Below are 23623 nucleotides of genomic sequence, written 5' to 3'. Positions count from 1 at the left end.
TGAACTTTGATGCGCACAGCACACGAGTGACCTGGTAAGGCCACGCATCTGTACAAGACAATCTTGCTAATTTTGGACATAGCATGGTCTTACCTGCTCGCACATGCACATAAGCCTTGAACAGATGATTTCAGACTGCGCATGTATAAGCCGCAATGCCGCGGATGCGCAATAAAGGTAACATACTAAGCGAAGTCCGGGGAAGCTGGTAAGTCACCCATAGATGGCCATCCAGAGATGGCGTTATATTTTGAACAAAAGATGAGAGAAGCAAAGTATCTCTCATCTTTATAAATATTGGTCCTGGACAGCCCCCATTGCTACCTATGAGTGCTGCAGGAATATGACAACCATAACGACAAGCCAGAGAAATCTGTGATTTCTCTGCAGTTTTCAGTTTACTAGATAAGGAGAAACCAAAAATCTTTCTTTCTCTAACTAAAATGCTGGAGAAAAGTAATTTTACACTTTACTAAATAGATCCCCTCACTGTATGGAAGGAAAGCCTATCGTATGTGACTTCACTTGGCTGTATGGCTTGAATCAGCTCTTCGGTGAGATTCATATTAAAATAAATGCGGGGGAATTCACAATGAACTTAATACTGGTTATGCTAATTGTACTTCTTACTGAGTCTCTTTTGTAAGGCTTAGTTTGCTGTCAGCTTTATGACTGGCCAATATTGTCTACATCCTACTAGTCCCTACGTCATTCTCCTTGGAACAGCTAAGGGCAATCTCTAACCTCAATCTACATCATAGAAGTCTGAGACAATACTATGGTACAATATACTTATCGGTACTAGTATTTCAGTATTGAGCTGCATATCATATGAAATGACAATATTAGCCATAAGATGTATGTTACCTGGAAAATAATGCTCCTTCCAACCCTGGTGATATTGACATTGTGTGGCTGGCTATTAGCCATATTTTTGTGATCAGTGATATCTATGATGTATGGCTCTTTGGTGCCACCCAAATGATACCGAATTTGTAGGATACCTGTAAGAAAGGTAAGAATACATTAATACACAGGCACTACAGCGCTTTCTGTCACTTAGAGGTCTATTTAAAAAACAAGGCGAAATGCTAGAGATAACGTTACAGTATGTTTCTCTAAAAGTATGAGAGAAGCTTTGATTTTCTCATCTATATAAATATGTTTCCTGCACAGCCCTTATAGTATTCAATGAGGCTGCAGGAATATGTAAGGAGAAATGAAAAGGTGCACTTTAGAACAAAAGTATGGCATTCTCCCGTTAACATGCAGGAGAAAGGTCATATGTTGTTTATTAAATAGACCCCTAAGTAGGTTACAGATAACACTTTTGACCACTAATTGTGATGAACTAAACGATGCAAAAGAAGTACATAGAAAAAGCAGAATATTATCTGATTAGGGGTCTACTGTATGAAAAGCATGATTTATATAACTGCATAATATATTTATAAATATTACTATTATTGTTATTATGGTCAGAGCTGGATTAAGGCTTTGGGGAGCCTGGGGCACTTAAGACTGGGGGGGGGCTAAAGAGTAAAATTTGGGATGCAGGTATCGGGTTCTTGTGTGCAAGCATTTGGTGCATACATGAAAAGGGAGCGTGATCACACATCATGCCCCCAATTCATGTTATTCAAGGTGAAAGTATATCGCTTTCTGAGCTGCTGGCCTGCCCCATCCCTAGTACACACAGCAGGGGAGACCCTTCTCCTCACAGTACAAAGCAGCCCAAGGGGAGGGAGGGACAGTACTTGAAAAACAGGACCGTCCCACCAAATAGTTGGGGGGTAAGCATACATACGTAGTCATACACATATATACAAGCATACATACATACAATCACAATGCATGCAGACATACAGTCACACACACATATACACATACAGCCACACATACATAAAATCACATACTAATACACATATATACTGTCATAGACATATACACACAGTCACACACATACATGCAAACATACATAGTTACACATATATACAGTCACATACATAGTCACACACATATATACATACATAGTCACACACATACATACAGTCACACATATATACACATACATAGTCACACACATACATGCAAACATACATAGTTACACATATATACACATTCATAGTCAGATACATACTGAACATCATATATGCATAGAGTGCCCCCTCCCTGAGTCAGACTTACCATATAGGCTGCTGGATAGTCAGGTCTCCTCCCCGCCTCTCTCCCATGCTGCAGGCACTGGCTGTGCAGTGCTGTGTAGCTCCGCCCCCTGCTTGGACTTAACCTCCCTCCTACTCTACAGCTGCCAGTGCAGCCCTATGCTGCACTGCAGCTGATTAAAGTATTGAGGGGCCCACTGAGAGATGGGGGCCCCAGTGCCCCTCCTTTATGTAATGGCATGATTGAGAGTCTTGTGCTCAATCATGCCGTCAGTCTAAAGCTCGAAACGACATATCGTCAAAATTGTCTAGTATGCATCCTCTATGTCGGCTGTTGAGCGCTCCCATTTGGTTGTCAGTCACATCGTCAGGCCATCCCTACATGCAGCTCAACCTGACAATGTGGCGGATGAGCCCATGCTGCAGGGTGCGGAGGGGTCTGACATATCGGGCGGTTGTCTAATGTGTAATGGTTGCCCGATATGTCGGCCCGTCGGCAGGGGGGGTGGGGGTCGCCCATCGCATTGCTGGGTATACATAGCGTTTAATGTGTACCCAGCTTTATATAATAGTGCTTCATCTGTATGACCAGCATGAGTTATTTCTATGTGTAACAATTTAAGGATAAATATGTTCTGGGTTCAGTGGCGTCACTAGGGGGGTGCGGGCCGAACCGGGTGACACCATCCAGGAGGTTGACACCAAAATAGCAGTGCTGGATTGCTATTTTGGTGTCACCCCCTCATATGGCGTTACAGAGCGACGAGCACCAGTCAACCATTGCACACCACCCTGTGTCAGGAGAGGCTGGGGGCATGCCCAGAAGCTCCCGGAGAGCTGGGCAAGCCCCCAGCGTGACGTGAACAGGTGACCGCCGATACTGCACTGAACAACCCCATATCGCACATACGTGCAGAAAGCAAGGGGTTCATGGTGCCGCACCGAATGTCACCACACTCTGCGACGCCAGTGTCTGGGTTATAGAGTAAAAAGTAGTTTAACAGTTACAAATTTGCCCAAACATAAAGTCCCTTTATAAAGTACAGTACTGGATAAATAATAGCTAAATCTCTCAGCTTATTAAGATAAAATTTACAGAAATGTACACGTAAATGTGAACAAATGTTGTAATATCATCCGACATGTTAAGTATCATACTATTTTAGTCATGTTTATCCTATTACAGCGGCTTAGTAATCTCAGAATGTGCAAGTACTCATCTACTTAGTGTTAAATTGCTGAAAGAAAATTGATCATCCAGATGTGATGCTGTACCTGGTGGCTTCAGGAGCACAGCCAGGTAGTCCTGGGAATAAGAGCTTACATACACCAGGATACACGGCGACTTGGTGGTACTGAAGCTGAAAAGCAATTCCTCTTTTGCTAAGGAAATATCCGAAGCTGAAGTCTGTGGGATACTGAATGAGTCTTTCAGGCTGACTGATGCTGAAGTAGATGCTGTATGGAAATTATATTTCAGCCATGTTCCCTCCTCAAAATATCCTCCAACAGCTGCAAAACACAACAATTAAAATCAATTAAAAGGAATAAAACAAACACAATTACACACATATACATAAACATATTATAATCCAGGGGCTGGCTGGCAACTTTCAGCCTGGGGGGCAAACCAGAGCAAGTGGCCCTGCTTTTCTACCGGCGAGTGCAATTTTAAAAACGGGCATGACAGTAATGTTGGGGGTGTGTACCACAGTAAACTACTACATGCCTGATGTTTGAACCTATATGGTACACATCATAATTACCTTTATTTACTTCAATGACACTGAATATATTACCCTATAAGGTGCTTGTTTTTCACCTTCTGACAAAAAAAAATATATACGTATATACATTGCTTGAAGTGTGCGGGTATGAAATGGTATGTCATGCCGTCACTTCACTTCGGCACCCGTCCGGCACTGGGACTGTCCCAGTGCCGGTCAACAAGCGTCTGGTCTCTTCTTGTTTAAATTTATCTCCGACAACGAATCAATCATGTCTCGCGGAGCAGCAGCCAATCAAGGGAGGCCGGGGCTGGGACTATCACTGTCTCAGCGCCGGTCACCAAGCAGCTGCATGTTTAAATTTGGCTCTGGCCGCGAGCAAATCACGGTTAACGGACCGGCAGCCAATCAGGAGTGGCCACGTGGCCGCCCAATTGGCTGCCGGTCCGCGGAGCTGTCATTTGCTCACAGCCGGCGCTGAATTTAAAATGCCAGTACCACCAAGGAGAAAGATTGGGGAAGGGCCCTGGGAAGAGAGTGTCGCGACCCCGGTCACCAGAGCAGAGCAGGCGGAGGTGGGCAGTGTGCTGTGGTGTGAAGTATGCTATGAGCTATGGTGTGTGGTGTGCTGTGACTGTGAGGGAATGTGTGCGGTGTTTAAGAGGACGTGGGGGTATGGAAAGATAAGGGGGCTCAGGATTTGGGCCTGCCTAAGTAAAGCCCCCCTGATATATCCATACCCCCACTACAAAATGTCTACTTCGACCACACACAGATTATAAATATATATATATATATATATACACACACACACACAATCGCACACAGGCACACTTAGCACACACACAGTCACACTTAGTCTGCACACATTCACATACAGTCACACTTAGGGCCTGATTCAGAGCCGCTCGTAAGCGGCCACTCATTCGCTCCGAGCGATGTTCGCACATCTGCGCATGCGTATGGGTTGTAATGCGCATGCGCCAACTAGTCAGTGCGGTCGGAAATCGTGTGCTCGCAAAATAGTAATAATTTGAGTGACAGGATGAGGCATTTGTGGGTGGTAACAGGGGAAGGTGCTTGAAAACGGGGAGTGGAGATCCGAACGCAGGAGTGCCAAACGGTCAAAACGGGCGTTTTAAGGGTGTGCATTATTAACAAAGCAGCGTCATCGACCACGTCAGTTGGTTGTCTTTTAGCCTGAACTGCTCGCATGATTGCGGTAGGAAAATGCTACCACAAGAATAGCGAGCAGTTCATATGCCTTTCAATGTACTCGAATAATCAAATAAATAGCGGAAATGACGTATGATGCGAGCGGCCCAGGGGGGGCATTATACAAAACCATTGGGGACCATCGCGACCATTGGGGCTTGCGACGAGACCCTTGAGGTAGGGTCTCATCTGCCGCAAGCCCCAGAGAGCTTTCGGCGCTTAACAGAGCCGGAAGCTCTCCACTGACATCACTCTTGATGTCAGTGAGGCCGCCCCAAACGGCAGGCGTTCGCATGGGAACGCCTCAGTTTGGCCAGCCACCCACCCCGGCCCGCCTACCAAACTGGGCAAGCTGTCGGTCACCATCGACAGCCGCCCCGTTTGTAGCGAGCCCTGGAGCGATAGAATCTCTCTCTCGCTCCGGGGCTTGCGCACGCGCAGTGCGGCCGCTGCACGTGCCCAGGGCACAACATCAACCCGCTTGCTAGCGCTCAAGCGCTTGCGAGCCGGTCTGAATGAGACCCTTAGTCAGCACACGCACACACACAGTCACACTTAGCAAACACACACACAGTCACACTTAGAACACACACACACAGTCACACTTAGCACACACACACAGTCACACTTAGTCAGCACAAACACATACAATCACACTTAGTCAGCACACACACACAGTCACACTTAGTCAGCACACACACACAGTCACACTTAGTCAGCACACACACACACACAGTCACACTTAGTCAGCACACACACAGTCACATTTAGTCAGCACACACACATACAATCACACTTAGTCAGCACACACACACACACACACACACACACACACACACACAGTCACACTTAGTCAGCACACACACTATAATCAGTCTTTATTTTTACATGGCCAGGTCTGGATTGTATATTTGAACACATTTGAACTTGTTTCAATCAATTGCCTGAGACAAAAGCTGGGACAGCATGCTACAATTACAGTATTCATTAATTGGGACCTGTAAACGCTTATATCTATGTGGAATGTTTTACTGTCTCCAGAATAATAGATAAATTTACTAATTGCAGTAGTTATTATTGAGTTACATCAGTTGTGACATAATATTGATATAAAAAAATACTTTTTTGGACTTGGTGCTACTGTAACTCAGTGGCAGATTTTACCTATGGGCTGCAGAGCTGCAGCCCTCCCACTTAATTCCGCCATTCCCAGTGAAGTAATCAGTGTGTCTGTGCACTGGGTATCTTTCCTGGCAGTGACAGTGGCTTCCCATTGGAAGCTCTACCTGCTAATCAAATGCCAGACAGGCAGTCCCAGAAGGAGGTATTTTCTTCCCCTGGGACTGCCAGACCAGACTGCGATTAGCAGAGAGAACACTTCCAATAGAAAGCCACTCCCCTGCCTTTCTGTGAGCCCTAGCCGGCTTCTTTGGGCTGCAGCTGTGTAGTCACTAGAAGCATTGGCGTATCTGTAATGGGTGCAGGTGGTGCATGTTTTATACTTACCTCTCTGGAGTCTCGCGTCGGCACTACAATGGCGCAGAAACGATTTTCCTGGAGATTTGTGCATGCACAGTGGATGGTGTCCCCGGTACCAAAGCGTGGCTACCATTTTACTGAAGACCTGCGCATGCGCATAAGAGGTGTCCTCGGTACCATGTCACAGGCGCCTTGTTACCGGAGACCTACACATGTGCAGTAGATTGTGGCACCACAGAGAGGAGGGGGCCCACACAGAGTGGTCTGCACGCGGGCCCGTTCCTCTCTTAACCGCCCCTGAACAGAAGCTGGTGTTTGTGCCCATACACCAGTCGTGGCACCTGCCACATGCATTGTGCATGCGCAATGCACCTGGCAGGCGCTTCAAGTACAAAACTCTGGACCTCACTGGGCCCACTCCGGCCAGACTGCAGACAGCCCCCCTCACAGAACATGGTAAGAGCCGCCACTGCTGTAACTGTGTTGCTGGGTACACACTGATAGATATATCGCCCGCTCCATTCAACAGGCTATATATCTGTAGTGCATCGGCGCGGGTGTACAGACAATATGCCTGTGAATGACATCGTTTACAGTAGCACAGCGGATGCTGATATGTCTTGCACACATATCGGCACATCTGGCTGTGTGTACGGGTGAGCCACCGACCGCCCATACACATGCTTCAGGGACCTCTGGTAACTGACATCTCAACTAGGCGGGCAAATTGATATGCCCCCAGTTGTGATATCAGCGCAGACATACCGAGAGGCATATTGGTAAGTGTATTGGGTTACCAATCTGCTGCTCGGTCTGCAGATCCCTGTGTCGGTGGATGTTTCCCAGGTGTGTACCCACCTTAAGACAGAAGATGAGCGTTCATGCATTGACTACCCAAACAGAGAACCATTACCATACTGAGGACTGATAGCAGGTACCACATGTATTCTTAACAGTGGACACTAAATCTATTGCTCTTAATACTGTCATAAAATGCCTCTAAGCAGTTGATAGGGATTCTAAAAAAAAAATCTAAATGTCGGAATGATTTTTCTTTAGAAAATGTATTTCCACACTGCTGGACATGGTCTGAGGGAATCGGTATGTTATACAGCCGGACGTCAGCCCGGTGGATGAAATACTGACGCCTGAAGGCCAGCATATGGAGATCCCGACAGGGTAAGTAGAAAAGCTATCCTTAACCATCCCACATTATCCCTAACCCTCCCTTATGGATGCCTAACCCTAACCTCTCCCCCTAGTGCTTAACCCTAACCTCCCCCCAGGTGTGCCTAAACCTAATCCCCCCTTCCCCCGCACCCTAACCCTCCCGGGGGGCTGCCTAACCCTTAGTCCCTCCGGGAGACCCTAAACATAACCCTCCCCACCCCCTGCGGCTATCCGCTCCCGAAGCCCGGCTTACCTACGATCGACATGCTGGGCATAGGGATTTCGGCGTGGGGCTAATGATAGGCATCGTTATTTAGGCGCCTATCATTAGTCCCATGCCGGGATTTCAATGTCGGGAAGCCGGCGGTCGGCATTACGACCGCCGGCTTCCTGACTACATACTGGTCTGTGGGGGGAATGAATTCCTATTGCTTTATTTAAAAAAAAAAAAGAAAATGTTTTTCTGGATGTAATAAAATATTTCTTAATTGTTCAAATGGAAATTTTTAGATAAGTAGTGTCAATAGCACCCTTATTTTATTGTGACTTTCTAATTACATTTTGTACAGTATATGTAAACTTGTATATATGTGGATGATAAATTCATGACAACACTTGAATAGCTATGAAGAGAAGTATATTTCATACTATTTATAGTCTACAGAGCTGAGAATCTCAAGTTTATACATGCAAGAATCGCAATATGGTAACTATAGCAGCAATGTAAGTTACTGTATAATGGAAGTGATTTGAATGTTTGGTTATAACATTATATTTATGAGATATATTAACTATTCTCTATACACATCTGACTTTTAAGATTACACAGTTGTTAGACAATTTTATTGTCACAGTGATATAATATGTAAGGTTACATACTTACCTAATAGGATGCTCTACTGATAAATCCTTTGACTATTATATAAGACAGGAAACAGCAGATCTCAGGTATATAAGTACACAGTCCTAATTGTTTATATCTATCAACAGAATGGGAATATATTGTTCTATCCATACTCTCCCAGGTAGAAATGAGGGATGCCTCTACTACCGTATATTCTATCCATTAGTGGTGGTTATCCGTGGTATTAGCATTTTAATTAAATGTGTGTATCTTCACCTTTAATTTTCAATCACTTTAGAGTTTTTTTCTGTGTATATACATGTTTTATTTTTGCATTGATGTGTTACTTACCTAATAGGATGTTCTACTGATAAATCCTTTGACTTTTTGCTGAGAAATATGTGCATAATGTGGTGAATATATTTGCATGCATGCTGATGGTACGGAATCGGTATGACATACCGCCGGACATAAGCAGGGGCGCCGAGAGGGGGCGGGGAGCGGGTACAGATTACCCGGGCCCGGGCTTCCTGAGGGGCCCAGTTGGGGCCCGGGTCTGACGCCGCCCCCCCCTTCCTCACAGCAGCGTGCCGGGCTGCATTGAGAGACTGCTCATGGCTGCTGAGCAGCAGCCACAGCAGTCTCCTATGCCTGTGGGGGGAGCGATCACACTGATAGCACCCCCCTGGCTTTGTGCCGGGCTGTGGGGGCTCAGAACGCCCCCCTAGCCAGCGCGCAGCGTCGCTGAATTTTTTTTTAGCTTTTTTCCCCCCAAAAGGTGGGCGTCGCCACGCCTCCTGCGATTAGGCCATGGCCCGTTACCCAAGCCTGCCGCGGCTCTTGGCTGGCCTGGACATAAGCCCGGCGGATGTAATACCGATGGCAGAAGGCAGAACACTGAAGATCCCGACCCGGTAAGTATTTTAACTATCCCTAACCCTCTCTCCTCCCTAACCCTCCTTTAGGGGTGTCTAACCCTAACCTCCCCCCTAGTGCATAACCTTAACCTACCCCCAGGGGTGCCTAAATCTAACCCCCACTCCCCGCACCCTAAACCTAACCCTCCCGGGATGGTGCCTAACCCTAACCTCCCCCGGGGATGCCTAACCCTAACCCTCCCTTCCCCTAGCCTAACTCTAACCCTCCTGGGTGGGTGCCTGACACTAAGTCCCCCCGGGAGCCCCTAAACCTACCCCCCCCTGCGGCTGTCCGCTCACGACACCCGGCTTACCTTCATCCGGTATGCCGGGCGTCGGGATTTCGGCGGGTGGATAATTATAGGTGTCGGGATTTCAACACCTATCATTACTCCCATGCCGGGATTTGACAGTCGGGAAGCCAGCAGTCGGCATTTCGAAAGCCGGCTTCCTGACCGCATACCTGATGGTACAACTATTAGAACTGATACAATTAGCAAACAGGACAATGGGCCTGATTCAGAGCCGGACGATCTGCCAGAGCGCTCGCTCTGAATCAGGGCCCTCCTACATGAAAATGGAGCAGCCTCTTGGATGCTCGCATAGCTGTGGGCTTGCGATGGAGACCCTGCGGTAGGGTCTCGCTGCCGCAAGCCCTGGAGTGATTTTGGCTCTATCAGAGCCAAAATAACTCCCACTGACATCACTACTGTTGTCAGTGGGGTTGGCTTCAGACGCCTCCGTCTGGCAGCCACGTCCCCGGCACGCCCACCAAAGGGGGTGTGCTGTCAATCAACATCGACAGCACGCCCCCTTTGGTGCGAGACCCGGAGCGACGGCTATCACGTCGCTAGCCGGGGCTCGCGCATGCGCACCATCGACCCGCTTGCGAGCGTCCTGCGCTCACGAGCGGGTCTGAATGACCCCCAATGATTGTTGGAAAACTCATCACTGAGGAATATGTGCATATTGACAAACACAGCTATATGCATGTTTACTATATAATTAAGAGGACTGTGTTAAACAGAGCCTTGAACATGACTATATTCTCTTGAAAATTTATGGCTGAAAATTTTGTACGCAGGGATGGAGGTATATAAATATATGCTCATTAGGTAATCATTGAGATTTTGATTGATGAAACAGTTTTCCTATCTATATGTGTGGGAAATAATCTAAAAACTAAGTGATTTACCAATATTGCTTTATGTACAACTCAGCTTTATAATTTGTAATAATTATGTCAGATCCCTAGGGACCCAAGGACATCTACATAGATTGCAGATTATGAGGTCTATGTACTAAAGCTTGATGAGATATAAAATTGTGAGAGAAAAAGTATTAACCAATCAGCTCCTGTCATTTTTCAAACACAGCTTGTAAAATGTAAGTTAGAAGCTGATTGGTTAGTGCTTTATCTCTCACAATTTTCTCTCTCTCCAGTCTTTGATAAATACCCTCCCTATGTGTGTGTACTAATTGATTATATTTTGGAAAATGGCTGAAGGCTATTTTTCAACCTTAATTGAATTGCATACTACATAGCCTGTCAGTGTATATATTGCACCAACTTCCCTAAGGATTAGAGAAATGATGTATAGTTTTTATTAAAATTAATGTTTCAGTAGATATCCAGCAATGGAGAATTGTTTGTCTTTACCATAGCATTACACTAATAATAATTCATATATTGTATGTTCTGATAGGTGTATATTAAAGCCATTTATAATTTTAATGAATACTAATAAAGTTTAAGTTTTAACAGAGCCGTAACTAGACTTTTTGGTGCCCTGTGCCAGACAGAGCATTGGCGCCCCCCTCATTTTTCAAAGGGACATAATGCACCCAAAAAAGGGCCATGGCCTCATGGGGAATGGCCAGGGAAGTGATAGGGGAGGCCAGGAGCTGCTGGGGATGAAATAAGAGGAAGCTACAAGTGAGAATGATAATAAACAGAAAATTGACAGGCCCAAATAGCGCCCCACAACCTGTGGTGCCCTGTGCGATGGCACTGGCTGCACCACCCTAGCTACGGCCCTGAGTTTTAATAATTACATACTACATTACCAAGAAGCGTGTCCCATTTCGGAGTCTTTCTCCCCCCCCCCCCCTTTTTTTTGATACATGTTTTACTCCAAGGGTGCACATTCTTTTCCTATATTTCTGTAAATTGAAAATTGCCACTGTCCCATTATTCCTGTGCAATTAAGCTATTTCCACTTCCCCATCCTTTACAATAAGTGATGTAAATATAACAGGCTATATGGAAATATTACTTTATTATATTGGCTCGCTAAAGCCAAGAACTTTCCATTTTTGAGATTTTCATAACTATTCGTAACCCTATTTCATCTATCACATTATTACATACTTAAGTTATTTTGTAATATGTGTACATAACTCTTCTTATATCAGACCCAGAAAAAAGTAAGTAAAGCTTATTTCAGTCATCATTGCTGCAATGTCAGTAAAAAGTTGCTGGACTCTGATTTTGTTTTCATTTTCTGATATTGTCGTGCTTTTTGTTGAGTCTCACTGGATCCATTAACATCTGAGAACACAATGTAAAAATCTATATAATTGATAAAAGACATTAAAGAAGGAAAGAACATCTTCAATATTCCCAGCAGAGCATGATCAAATACAACAGTGTGGCACTAACTGAGATCTTTTACTGTACATGGCAACCAGTAATGTGCACAAGCAGGACCGGTGCAAGGTTTCTAGTCACCCTAGGCAAAGCTACGTAAATACCGCCCTTGATTCCCCCCAATACCCGTAGCCTAGCGCTCCACATACATGCCCACTCCACTGGTACACATTCACAAGTCAGACTTGCGGCTGTGTAAAGACGTGAGAAAAGTGCTCACTAAAGAAAAAAAAGCATCTCTACCAACCCTAATTCCCAGTACTGGAGTTTCTTCAGGTCATACGATCATAACACAATCCTGACACATATACACAGAGTTACACAGACCTATCTAAACAGTCACAGACTGGGGCAATATCATTTAATGTCCCTCATACCTTACAGATTGGGAGTTGTCACTGATAGTGGACTGTTACAGCTCCATCCATCCTATATACATTGCAGGAGTCAGTGTAGTATGCTCTGTCGGGTAGCCCCGCCCCCGGCTGGGACACTGACACACCTTTCTACTTGTTCCTTCTACTTACAAGGCAGTTTAGCTGACATAATGATTGACAGGGGGTCCTTTAGAGACATCCTTTACTTTAGTTGTAGGTGGCCTCAGCGGCGCCCCCTAGTGGCTGGCACCCTAGGCAGCTGCCTAATAGCGCCAGCCTTGTGCACAAGTCATGCTAACATCTATGCTATTAGACAGTTATTAGAATGGGCAGCAGGCATTTTGTGATTGCATGCTGAGAGATATATTTCAGCAACAAAGTCTTGTCTACATCTGTTATAGGATAGCAACGCATAATTTACATGATTTTAAGGGTAATTAATGAATAAAAAGATATCCTTTAATAAATGCATAATCATTGCGCAAATGCACTTACTTGTATGCTGTACGTAGACGTACATGCAGTACCCATTTATATATTTTAATATAACATTTTTTTTAAAAAGCAGTACACTAACTCGGTCATAAATGTAGTAGTTTTAGCAAATGACTGTGTATAGGCATTGAAGTCTTACCATTTATACAATTGTTCCCATCATATGCAGTCCTAGAGCAGTCACAGGTGTAACCTTTGTATAGTTCGTTACATGTGCCACCATTTTTGCAGAGATTTTTATAGCTGGTACAGTGTCCTGAACAGCCAGGCTTCACACCTTGGGTAGCCTTTGCTCTCTCTTCCAAATCTAATGGGACACCATTCACTCTTAAAGAACGGATGCAGCCCAGGAATCCTTTCTGATCTCCAGCAGCTCCTTTGTGTAAATTAAATACAAAAATGTTAGTCCAGATAAAGTTCATTTCAATTCTTGTGTACCAGTATACTGTACACTAAAATATAACAGAAACCATAGTGGATTATTTATTAGCAACGGGAATTGGCAGAATCCATAGCAATCAATCAAATGTTTGCTTTTATTTTCTGTTGCATTATAAAAATGACAACTGAAATGTGATTAGTTGTTAAACAACATGTATGCAAATTAAACAATGTAACTAATTAACATAACTTTCCTGAATTTCAAATAGTGACATTTTAGATTTTTAATGATTTGCCTAGGCCAAATCCTTAAATAGTAGGCTCCACCCCACTAAGTCACTCATTTCTTTTCAATGAATTTATCAGGAATGAGTATGTATGAAACAAGTCCTATAAACTTTAGTGACCAAATTATTAAGTGAAATGGTAAGACTACATAATTGGCTTTAAACAGTAGTATCTTAGTCATTATTTTTTTTTATTTAAAACAACTATACAAGCATTTGATTTTTGTTAAAATAAGTAATATTGTAGTATATTGTTCCTTTTGAAGAATACTGTACAGCGTTCTAAATTACGGACTGAGAAGTAATAAATTAGCTTCCATGCATGGTGCTCACTTCCCTGTGGGCACAAAAAGCATTTCACTTTATAGCCTGCACCAATGTTATTATTTAAGAAGCAAAATAGTGTATATTATTTATTGATTTCAATGATCTTTGCCTTAAACCGTATTATTAACCAGCTGTTAGTTTTTACTTTTTACTTGGAAGGACAAGGCTTGAGGCTTTGACTGCTTCTGAAGTTTAACTTATCACAATGACTTTTCATAAAATAAAATACCCTCTTATGAACTTTACGTTTCAATTACAGGAATCAATCTTCTTCCCTAAGCATGGTTACAAGACGTAATAGAACGAATTCCTGACATGGCCTGTTCGGTAGCTCAACACCATGGTAATGGGTTCTTATATGACAAGGCATTAGAGAATTTACATAATGTTCTTCTTTCTTTTCAGCTGAACGTTCAAGCACAGAAATGAATATTACAATTTTTTTCATCTTGAAGATGGTTATTCAAAGTGGCACCAAAAAAAAATCATATTTCTAAAATATGGCCATCCATCCAAGAACTGATGCTTGTGCAGTAAGTGAGGTCTATTGACTAAGTATCCTAGGTTGTAAGGACATTTTATTTTCACCATGAAGGTCATCGTAAATGGTGGAGACTGATAAAATGTTGCTAGGGGACCAACATAAGTATGCAGCACATGGCACTGGGTCACTGTCCACATGTTTACATTAATAGGCTATAATGGCGAAGGAACACAGCGTTTGATAGCCATTATGGTTCTGTAGTTTTGTTCTGTTTCCGGATAATCATGTTTATAACTGTTTGAATGTTTCCTCTCCTGTAGCCTTGTAGTAGAATCTGTTATATGACTGAACAGACAATCCATACAATTAGTTGTATATAACAAAGGAAGTGCAATCTGTCTACTAGTGTCAACCATTATGAATCTAAGTAGCCTGGGTCCTCTACTGATGGCAAATCTACTTTGTACCAGGTCCAGCAAGTTGAAAAGTGAATTCACCAGCAACATTTGGGCTTCTTTTCATGGATAAATGCTATATTGTCAGTCCACTGTGATATTACATTGTTTAAACAACAACAATGCAATTTTATTAGCACAAAACATTGGACCTAGGTCCTCATTCAGAGCCGTACGCTCTGAGCAGAGCGCACGCTCTGAATGAGGGCCGGCCTCCATGAAAATGGAGCGTCCTTCTGGACACTCGTATAGCTGTGGGTCACCACCCACAGGCTATACGAGCGTGCATTTTGATGGCCGCGATGGTCGAGACCATCGCGACCATCGAAATTGCGAGCCGGAGCCTGCGGTTGAGGTTTTCAATCGCAAGCTCCGGAGTGATTTTGGCTCTATCCCGGCTTTTGACGGGAGGCGTTCCCGTGGGAACGCCCCCGTCAGGGAGGCACGTCCCCGGCACGCCTACCAAAGGGGGCGTGCTGTCAATGTTGATTGACAGCACGCCCCCTTTAATCGGACACAACGAGCAAAGGACTTTCCTTCGCTCGTCGCGTCTGGCGCATGCGCACGACGGAGCTCCCTCCGTCGTGCGCATGCTCAGTCCAGAACATCGACCCACTTGCGAGCGGACAGCCGCTCGCGAGTGGGTCTGAATCAGGCCCCTAATTCTAATTTGGGAATAGAGTAAGAAAGAACAAGTAACTGTACACCTTGGTAAAACCATGCTGCACTGCAGGTGGGGCAGATTTTAAAAGTGCAGGGAGAGTTAGATTTGGGAGGGGTATGCCCCAACTGACATCTAAATTGCAGTGTAAAAATAAACCTGTCCAGCATTTATGGGCTAAATGCAAAAGCAGCCAGTATTTACCCTGCATGCAAAACAAATGTATGTATTTGCACCCTCTTGCTTTGTAACATGGTTTGTCCAGGTACACAGTAAAGGTGGGTATCCACTTGCCGATTAAAATAAGCGTTTGAACGATAACGTCATAGTTCAATCGCTCATTAATCGTGCACAAATCGGGCATGTAAATGTCAGAAACGACCAGCGATGCGCGCTCCTGCTGGTCATTTCCGACATCAGTCATTGCCTTAACATGCTGGTCAATCTGCAGATAATAACAGATTGACCATGTTCAGGGATGAGGGAGGGTGCCTACAGTGAATGACACTGCAGGGGAAGAGGAACGACTGTATGATTACAATGTTGTAATGTTGTAATCATACTGTCGTTCCACTATCTGCTAGTGGATATGCACCTATACTTGCTGTATCTTACTCTGTTCCAAAATCTGAATCAGGCCCTTTGTGGTGAGGTATTTTCCCAGAATTCTCTGCTCAGGCAAGCTTCGATCACTTTGCTACACTGGAACTATATTCCATCACAGAGTAGTATATGTGCAAAAATTAATTCAGTTAAAATACTCAGCCATAGGTGTTTAGTGAAATTGTAGAATAAGTAAATATAATGTGTAAACATCTTTATTGATGGAAGCTGATTTATATGTAGCTATATCATTAAAATGATATAAATTACTTCTGTATTTTGATGTAAATATGAGTGTAGGTGTCTATTACATTGGAACTCCAGATGTTCTGTGCCAGGTCTGGCAACCACAGACTGTATTAGGGTAAAATTAGGTTTAGCAGCCTTTATATACTTTGCTGCCAGTTCCTTCTAATCAGTAGGCATTGATTTAAAATGTTTTTTTTTCTAATCTTTTCCCTGCTGCAATAGTTTATTACAAGCTTAAAAATGTTCATTTGCTTCAATTATGAGTTTTCAGCACAGAGGCGCCTTGATAATATTACTACAATATTTTAATAACATCATCTGAACCTGGGAAGCATATGGCCAGTTTACGATGCCTTACAACCATTTGCCTGCAATGAGAAAAAACGGAATGTTTTGAACAAGTCGTCTGTCAGTGTTGGAACGTAATATAATCCGTGTCATTGTTTAGCAAGTTTCTTCACAATTTTCTTTGGTTCAGCTAGTGAAAAACCGCAAATAAATAAATAAAAAATCAGACACCAACCATAAAGTCCTTTTAAAAGGTTGAATATTAGAATATGAATTTGGGTTTATGTATCAAGAAATAAAAAGCGTGGAAAAGTGGACCAGTGAAGTCGTCCGTAGCAACCAATCAGCTTTTTATTTTAATAATGGTCCGCGCTACAGGAGTGTGATTCTAATTCTAGCTGCTAACGCACAAAAAAACAGTGAGGTATCCCGACCTCGTAGAGAGCTGGATAAAATAGGGGTAAGTGCGAGCGCTCTGGATTAGAATTATGGATAAGATTGACCTATGTTATTTATGATAGCAAGAGGTCTGGTTCATGGGCATATGTAAGATAAATGGGGAGGGGGCAATGGGGGAGGGGTGAAATATATGGGTCCAGGTGTGAACCACCGTGTAGACTGTAGGTAGGGTGTTCACTTAAAACATCAGTTCAGTCACTGTGTGGTCCCAAAAAAAGATTATATAATACATACACCTAGGTCAGCAATAACTTGTGGCAGTATGTTCTTATAATACCATCCGTTGATCTTTCTATGTACAGTTATTAATGGTAGGTGGTATATGAAAGCAGTTCCCTTTTGTCCACTGGTATAATTATCGGTCTCCCGGCTCGCCTCCTCAAACGTTACCCATATGCAAAGAAAAGGAGAACCGGAGCATCAGGAGCAGGCAGGCAAGAGTGATGTAAGATATAGTATGTAGGTAAAGACTTACCCAGGTTCTGCCTCAGTTCTGCTGGTTCACCTGTAGTCCTTGCTCGACGGTCCAGTGTGTGTGGGTATGGGGGTAGCTGTCAGTCTGGCTGGACCATATATACACTATTCATGGACTCAAGGGAGTGAGATTTAAGTTATTTATTGCCTGTCCACATGCAAATAGCTCCTTGTGGTACAGGTGTATTTGAGTAATATAAAATAACAAGATACACATTCACTGGTAGTGTGAAGGTTCAAGGTTAAAAAGGTGGGTCGCTGTACTGTCCCCAACGCATTTCGTCCCCTGTAGGGACTTTTTCAAGGGTAGGTGGTTTGGAGGGCACAGTAACTGGCTTTAAATACCTGCATTTGGCTCCACACATGGTAAAGATTAAGCCACTTCCGGGTTCGCGCTCTCCGCTGTGCGTCAGTCACGTGACTGGAGTGTGCCTGGCCTAGTACATAACGCACTGACTGCGCATGCTTACTGTAGCGAGAGCGGACATTTCGCCTCATATTAAACTGATTGCTGTGTTCCTTACGTCCCCCAGTTGGAAATAGAGTTAAAATTGGTCTCCCCTGTCTCTATACTGAGGGCGGCCATTTTGGGTAGGACTTGTAATAGTGTAATCTTGCTGTGGATACGTATTTGCAGTGAACGAACACTGTACACTTTAAACCTAATCACATAGATGTACCTTGTAATCACATGTGTATATACATGTGTATATACCTCATAGCTAGTTCTCATTGACAATGCATCAGTCTATCTAGTGATGTAGGACACATAATAATGTGATACTTTATCTATTGCCTTCCCGGTCGTAGGGGAGGGGGCGGGAAGGGAGAAAACGGAGGTGGGGTGGAAAATAGGATATTCGATATGATATTCAATATGAGATATTCAAAAAATTCCCCAATCAAATCCCGACCTTATAAATTATGGTATAGCACCATAATAGATGTAAATGTGTGATCCTGCTATCCTTCCTACCGGAAAAGAGCCTCAAAAGTTTAAAGGGTTACATTCAGTTGCTTGGTCTTTGGTGGGGTATACTGGTCCTTATGTATTATAATAATACCTAAGATATATGTACTTTTACAATAGGCTTCCAATTAACGGTGCTGATACTTATTGTTAAAAAAATGATAGGAATAGTGTTAACAACTTAAAGTGTTATGTATAACCTACATGTTTTGCGGCAACATCTCATGATTGGCGATGCAGGTATGATTCTCAGCCCATAGCTAGAGCCTTATGGGTCAATATTTAGACCTTCCGGTTGGAGAGTCCGCAATTCGAATATCAACCGGCTTTCTACTCTGTCAATTCTGGTAATGTGATCCCCACCTCTCCAGTTGGGCTCAACCTTTTCTAATCCAGAGAATCTAAGACCCTCTGGATTGCAGGCATGTACTGTCCTAAAATGGTCTGACATACTGTGCCCTATGAAACCTTTTTTTATATTGTTGATATGTTCGATAATTCTGGTTTTCAAATTTCGTGTGGTTCTTCCAACATATTGAAGTTGGCAGGGGCATCTTAATACGTATATAATATGGCAACTATCACAAGTGATAGTTTCCTTTATTTTATATTTCTTTCCTGTTCTGCTTGATACAACCTCTGTTGTTGGTGCAGTGCTTCTATATTTTAATTGTGTACATGACTGACACCGGCCGCAATGATAGAAGCCTACATTTACATTGCGTCCCTCCAGGGTTTGTTGTCTTGAAGTTGCTCGATTTGGTTTAATGTGATTAGTTATTAGTTTTCTACCAATGTCTGGTGCTTTTCGAAAAACTACATCCGGGTGGGTGGATAACACCGGGTGTAGTTTATCGTCCATATGGAGTAAACCCCAATGTTTTTTTAGGATGTTTTTCACTTTAAATGCAGATCCTGTGTAGTTGGTAACAAAATAGACTTTATTTGGATCCTCCTGTACTATCTTGTCCTTGTATTTTAGAAGTGGTGATCTAGGGTTAGTTAATGATCTTTGATAGGACTCCTCTACACGTCCCATGTCATAGTGTTTTGCATTAAATTGATCTTTCAAATTGTTACTCTGTTCCAAGAAGTCCGTCATGTTGGAACAATTTCTCCTTATACGGGTAAACTGACTCATGGGGATGCTATTTAACCAGTTAGAGTGATGGTTGCTATCAGCCCTAATATAGCTATTCACATCCACCTGTTTGTGATGTGTTTTAGTGTGGATCCTATTGTCCTGGATAAAATCCAAAAATTGGATTCTTTCTTTACTGTACTTGGTAGTGAAAATTAATTTCCGATCGTTGGCGTTAATATACGTCAGGAATTGGTCTAGTGATTTCTTATTACCTTCCCAGATGAATAGTACATCATCTATATAACGTCACCATAGAACCAAGCTTGCCCCAAGCTCACTGGGGGACCAGATGTTGTTGTCCTCCCAGTGACTCATGAAGAGGTTCGCGTAGCTAGGGGCAAACTTGGTTCCCATGGCTGCCCCACATCGCTGCAGGTAGAATTCATCCCCATACCACATGTAATTATGGCTGAGGATGAACTCTATGCCCTGTAGGATAAATGTCACTTGTTGTGGGTCTAGTTCTGTGTCCATATCCAAAAAATATTTTATACTTTCCAAACCCTGGATGTGGTTGATGACCGTGTATAGCGACGTAACGTCGCTAGTGGCTAACCATAAATCCTCAGACCAGGTTATATCTTGCAATACATTGAGTACCTGTGTTGTATCCCTTAAATGTGATCGCTGTTGTTTCACAAAATTCTGTAGGAATTTATCAATGTATTGTGACAATGGTGCGGTTAGGGAATTAATCCCAGATACAATCGGCCTTCCTGGTGGGTTGACGGGATCTTTGTGTAATTTTGGAAGATAATAGAACACAGGGATCACAGGGTGGGGTGTGTTTAGAAAATCATATCCCCCTGTCCTCAAGCCTTCTTTTAAAAGTAGATTTAATTCCTCGTGGTAGCGTGTATATGTAGCCGTGTCCCCCAGGATTCTCAGGGCTTCTTTTTTGTAGTCCTCCTGGTTTAGAATGACCACCCCCCCCTTATCAGCCGGTTTGATAATTAATGTGGCGTCTTTTTTTAGGTCATTTAGTGCTTGCATCTCTGATTTAGTTAGATTACATGCAGTACGTCTAGATGTATTGATCTTATTAATATCGTCCATAACTGCCTTCTCAAAGGTGTGGATGTAAGGACCTTTGAGGTAACTTGGGTTAAATTTGGACTGAGGTTTCAGTGTAGTATGCTTGTATCTGTCACTGTCCAGATTGTTGTGTGGGTTACATGGTTTGTCTAAAAAGTATTTTTTTAGGTTCAATTTTCTGATGAAATTCTTTATGTCCATATATGTTGAAAATTTATCGATCTTGTTGCTAGGGGCGAACTTAAGTCCTTTGCTGAGGACTGAGGTTTGCATTGGTGTAAGTAATTTATTACTTAGGTAAAAAATTCCTATTGGCTGTTTGGCATCTGATTGGGTTATTGATCTTTTTTTATTTTTTTGCCCTCCCCTGCAGCCTCTTCTATCGTGTCTAATTTTCTTTTCTGTGATAATAGATTCGGATTTTTTGAGGGGGGTATTTGGGTTCCTAGATCCAAAAAACTGTCGCCCCATTTTTTGGCTGATGTAAGATCTTCTTGTACGGCACTTAAGAGTGACTCTGACGTGTTTATGTTGGGTAATGTCATTAAGTTATTCCCTTCTGGATTTGTCTCTTTGGGGGCAAGTGAATCCCTCCACCCTCTTTCAAATGACTGTCTTATAGTGTTGGTATAATGATCCTTGTCTGGACTTAAATCATTCATGGAATGAACAGAGAAACTGTGTGATTCTTCCTCACTATAAGTGCTTAAATTTAGGAGATTGAACTCTTCAATGTTGGTTGCCGGTTTTGTGTGCAGACGAGTCATGAACTGTTGGTAGGTCAAGTTATATTTTTTATATATCGGGGTGCCTGCAATGTTTAACCTATCGTGTTTGCAGACAGTGCTGGCGATGTTATTCATCAATTTCTGGTGAATGTTGCTTTGTTTATCTTTATGACTGGTATTCAGTATTGTTTTCTTAATATGTTTTTTGGTTTGTTTCTTTGTTTTCTTTATTGGGTCTCTTGACTTGTGTCTATGTGTACTCTTAGTCCCAAATCTATCCCTGAATATTTTGGACTTTTTTGTGTTTATAATGAGCTCCTCCTCTCTATCTAGTTTTTGTTTGATAAGATCTTCTAAAATCTGGTATTCTTTATCTTCTTTGTGCGGTTCTAGGCTACTGTCTAATGTATCAATGTCCCTTTTTAGTTTCTCTAATTCAAGATCTCTTTCTTTAATGATCAGTTCCATTAATTTAACAGAACACTCATGTAGCACTTTGTCCCAATTTTTGATGAATTCAGCATTGTCCTTGTTATGAGTAGGTCTCTTTTTAATTTTTAACCCTTTAGGTACAATATCGTGTGATATGTACCATTGTATAGTGTGTTTCTCCCACCAAATTCTAGTTTCTTTTTCTAATAATTTCTCAAGTTTAATGAATGTCTGACAGAAGGTCTCATTGGATGCATCTAGTGGTATCTGATTGTTTATTTCTAAGAATATAGTGTTCGCCCTATCTGACCTGGATCCCCTGGAATCTATAAATAAAATATCAGACAGCAACCATAAAGTCCTTTTAAAAGGTTGAATATTAGAATATGAATTTGAGTTTATGTATCAAGAAATAAAAAGCGTGGAAAAGTGGACCAGTGAAGTTGTCCGTAGCAACCAATCAGCTTTGAAGTAGCATTCATCAAGTACAATCTACAAAATAATAGGTAGGAGCTGATTGGTTGCTATGGGCAACTTCTCCACTGGTCTACTTCTCCATGCTTTTCACTGCTTGATACATAAACCACTAAGTATTATAATTACTATTACGTTAATACACTTAAGCAAATTGATGTATAAGAGTAAGAGACACTTTCTAATTTTTGGAGACCAGGGGGTATATTTATTAAAGGTTGATTTTAATCGGTTAATTGATTTAAAATCAATTAAAATCAATCAAAATCGATGTTGTTTTTCTGGGACTAAATAACACATTTACCAGCAGACAATTTTTCATTTGTTTTTTTTTAAGTATTAGTAAATGTGTGAGTTAGCCCCAGAAACATAACATTGATGTTGATCGATTTTTATCGATTTTAAGTCGATCAAAATTGTTTAAGATTGACCTTTAGTGAATATACCCCCAGCAGTGGAATCTACACTGATACTCAAAGAAACTGTGGTTTGCTCCATAGAAGGTTGATTTGTTAATGAATAAAATAAAAAAAAAGCTGAAATGGACATTTGCGCAATACAAATTTCTGCTATGCATATGATGCACTATTGTACCTATCCTTTGCTCCAGGTACGGATAATCCAATAACAACCCTAAATGGCTGCCTAGCTGAGCTCCAGGAGTGGATGAGTACTAGTTGGCTGCAACTGAACCCTGATAAAACAGAGGTCCTTATCATAACTCACAGGACAAGAATGCAGCATAGCCAACCAACAGGACTTAAGGCCTCTACACACTACACCAGTGGTTCTCAAACTCGGTCCTCAGGACCCCACACAGTTCACTTTTTGCAGGTCACCCAGCAGGTGCACAGGTGTATTAATTAGTCACTGACACATTTTAAAAGATCCACAGGTGCAGCTATCAGTTTCACTAGTAATTATGTGAGGAGACCTGCAAAACATGCACTGTTTGGGGTCCTGAGGACCGAGTTTGAGAACCTGTGCACTACACGATATCTTTAACGATTTGGTGACACATCGGAATGACAAATCGTTAAAATATGTGCAGTGTGTATGCACTACATCGTGTGATGCGTGCTTCCGTGGGGACGTCAACCTCATCGCCTGATTTTATGTGCAGCACGTAGGAT

The 23623-nt window shown here is 42.7% G+C and overlaps 1 protein-coding gene across 1 annotated transcript in view; it reads right to left on the bottom strand.

Annotated features, from left to right (window-relative positions):
* Positions 1-801: 801 nt before the first annotated feature.
* The window catches only part of LOC148477523 (contactin-associated protein-like 2), a 1966667-nt gene continuing 1943845 nt past the window's right edge, over positions 802-23623 (bottom strand). The window contains exons 18-20 of the mRNA XM_088456633.1: positions 13179-13415; positions 3441-3677; positions 802-1004 (exon numbers count right to left, since the gene is read on the bottom strand). Of these exons, the coding sequence (XP_088312759.1) occupies positions 802-1004; positions 3441-3677; positions 13179-13415 (677 nt within the window). The remainder of the gene's footprint in view (positions 1005-3440; positions 3678-13178; positions 13416-23623) is intronic.

The sequence above is a fragment of the Taudactylus pleione genome, unplaced genomic scaffold (assembly GCF_031769625.1).
Source record: "Taudactylus pleione unplaced genomic scaffold, aTauple2 ptg000709l, whole genome shotgun sequence".
Taxonomy (NCBI): domain Eukaryota; kingdom Metazoa; phylum Chordata; class Amphibia; order Anura; family Myobatrachidae; genus Taudactylus; species Taudactylus pleione.
Note: the sequence above shows the minus strand (reverse complement) of the source record. Positions and strands in the feature narration are given on the sequence as shown.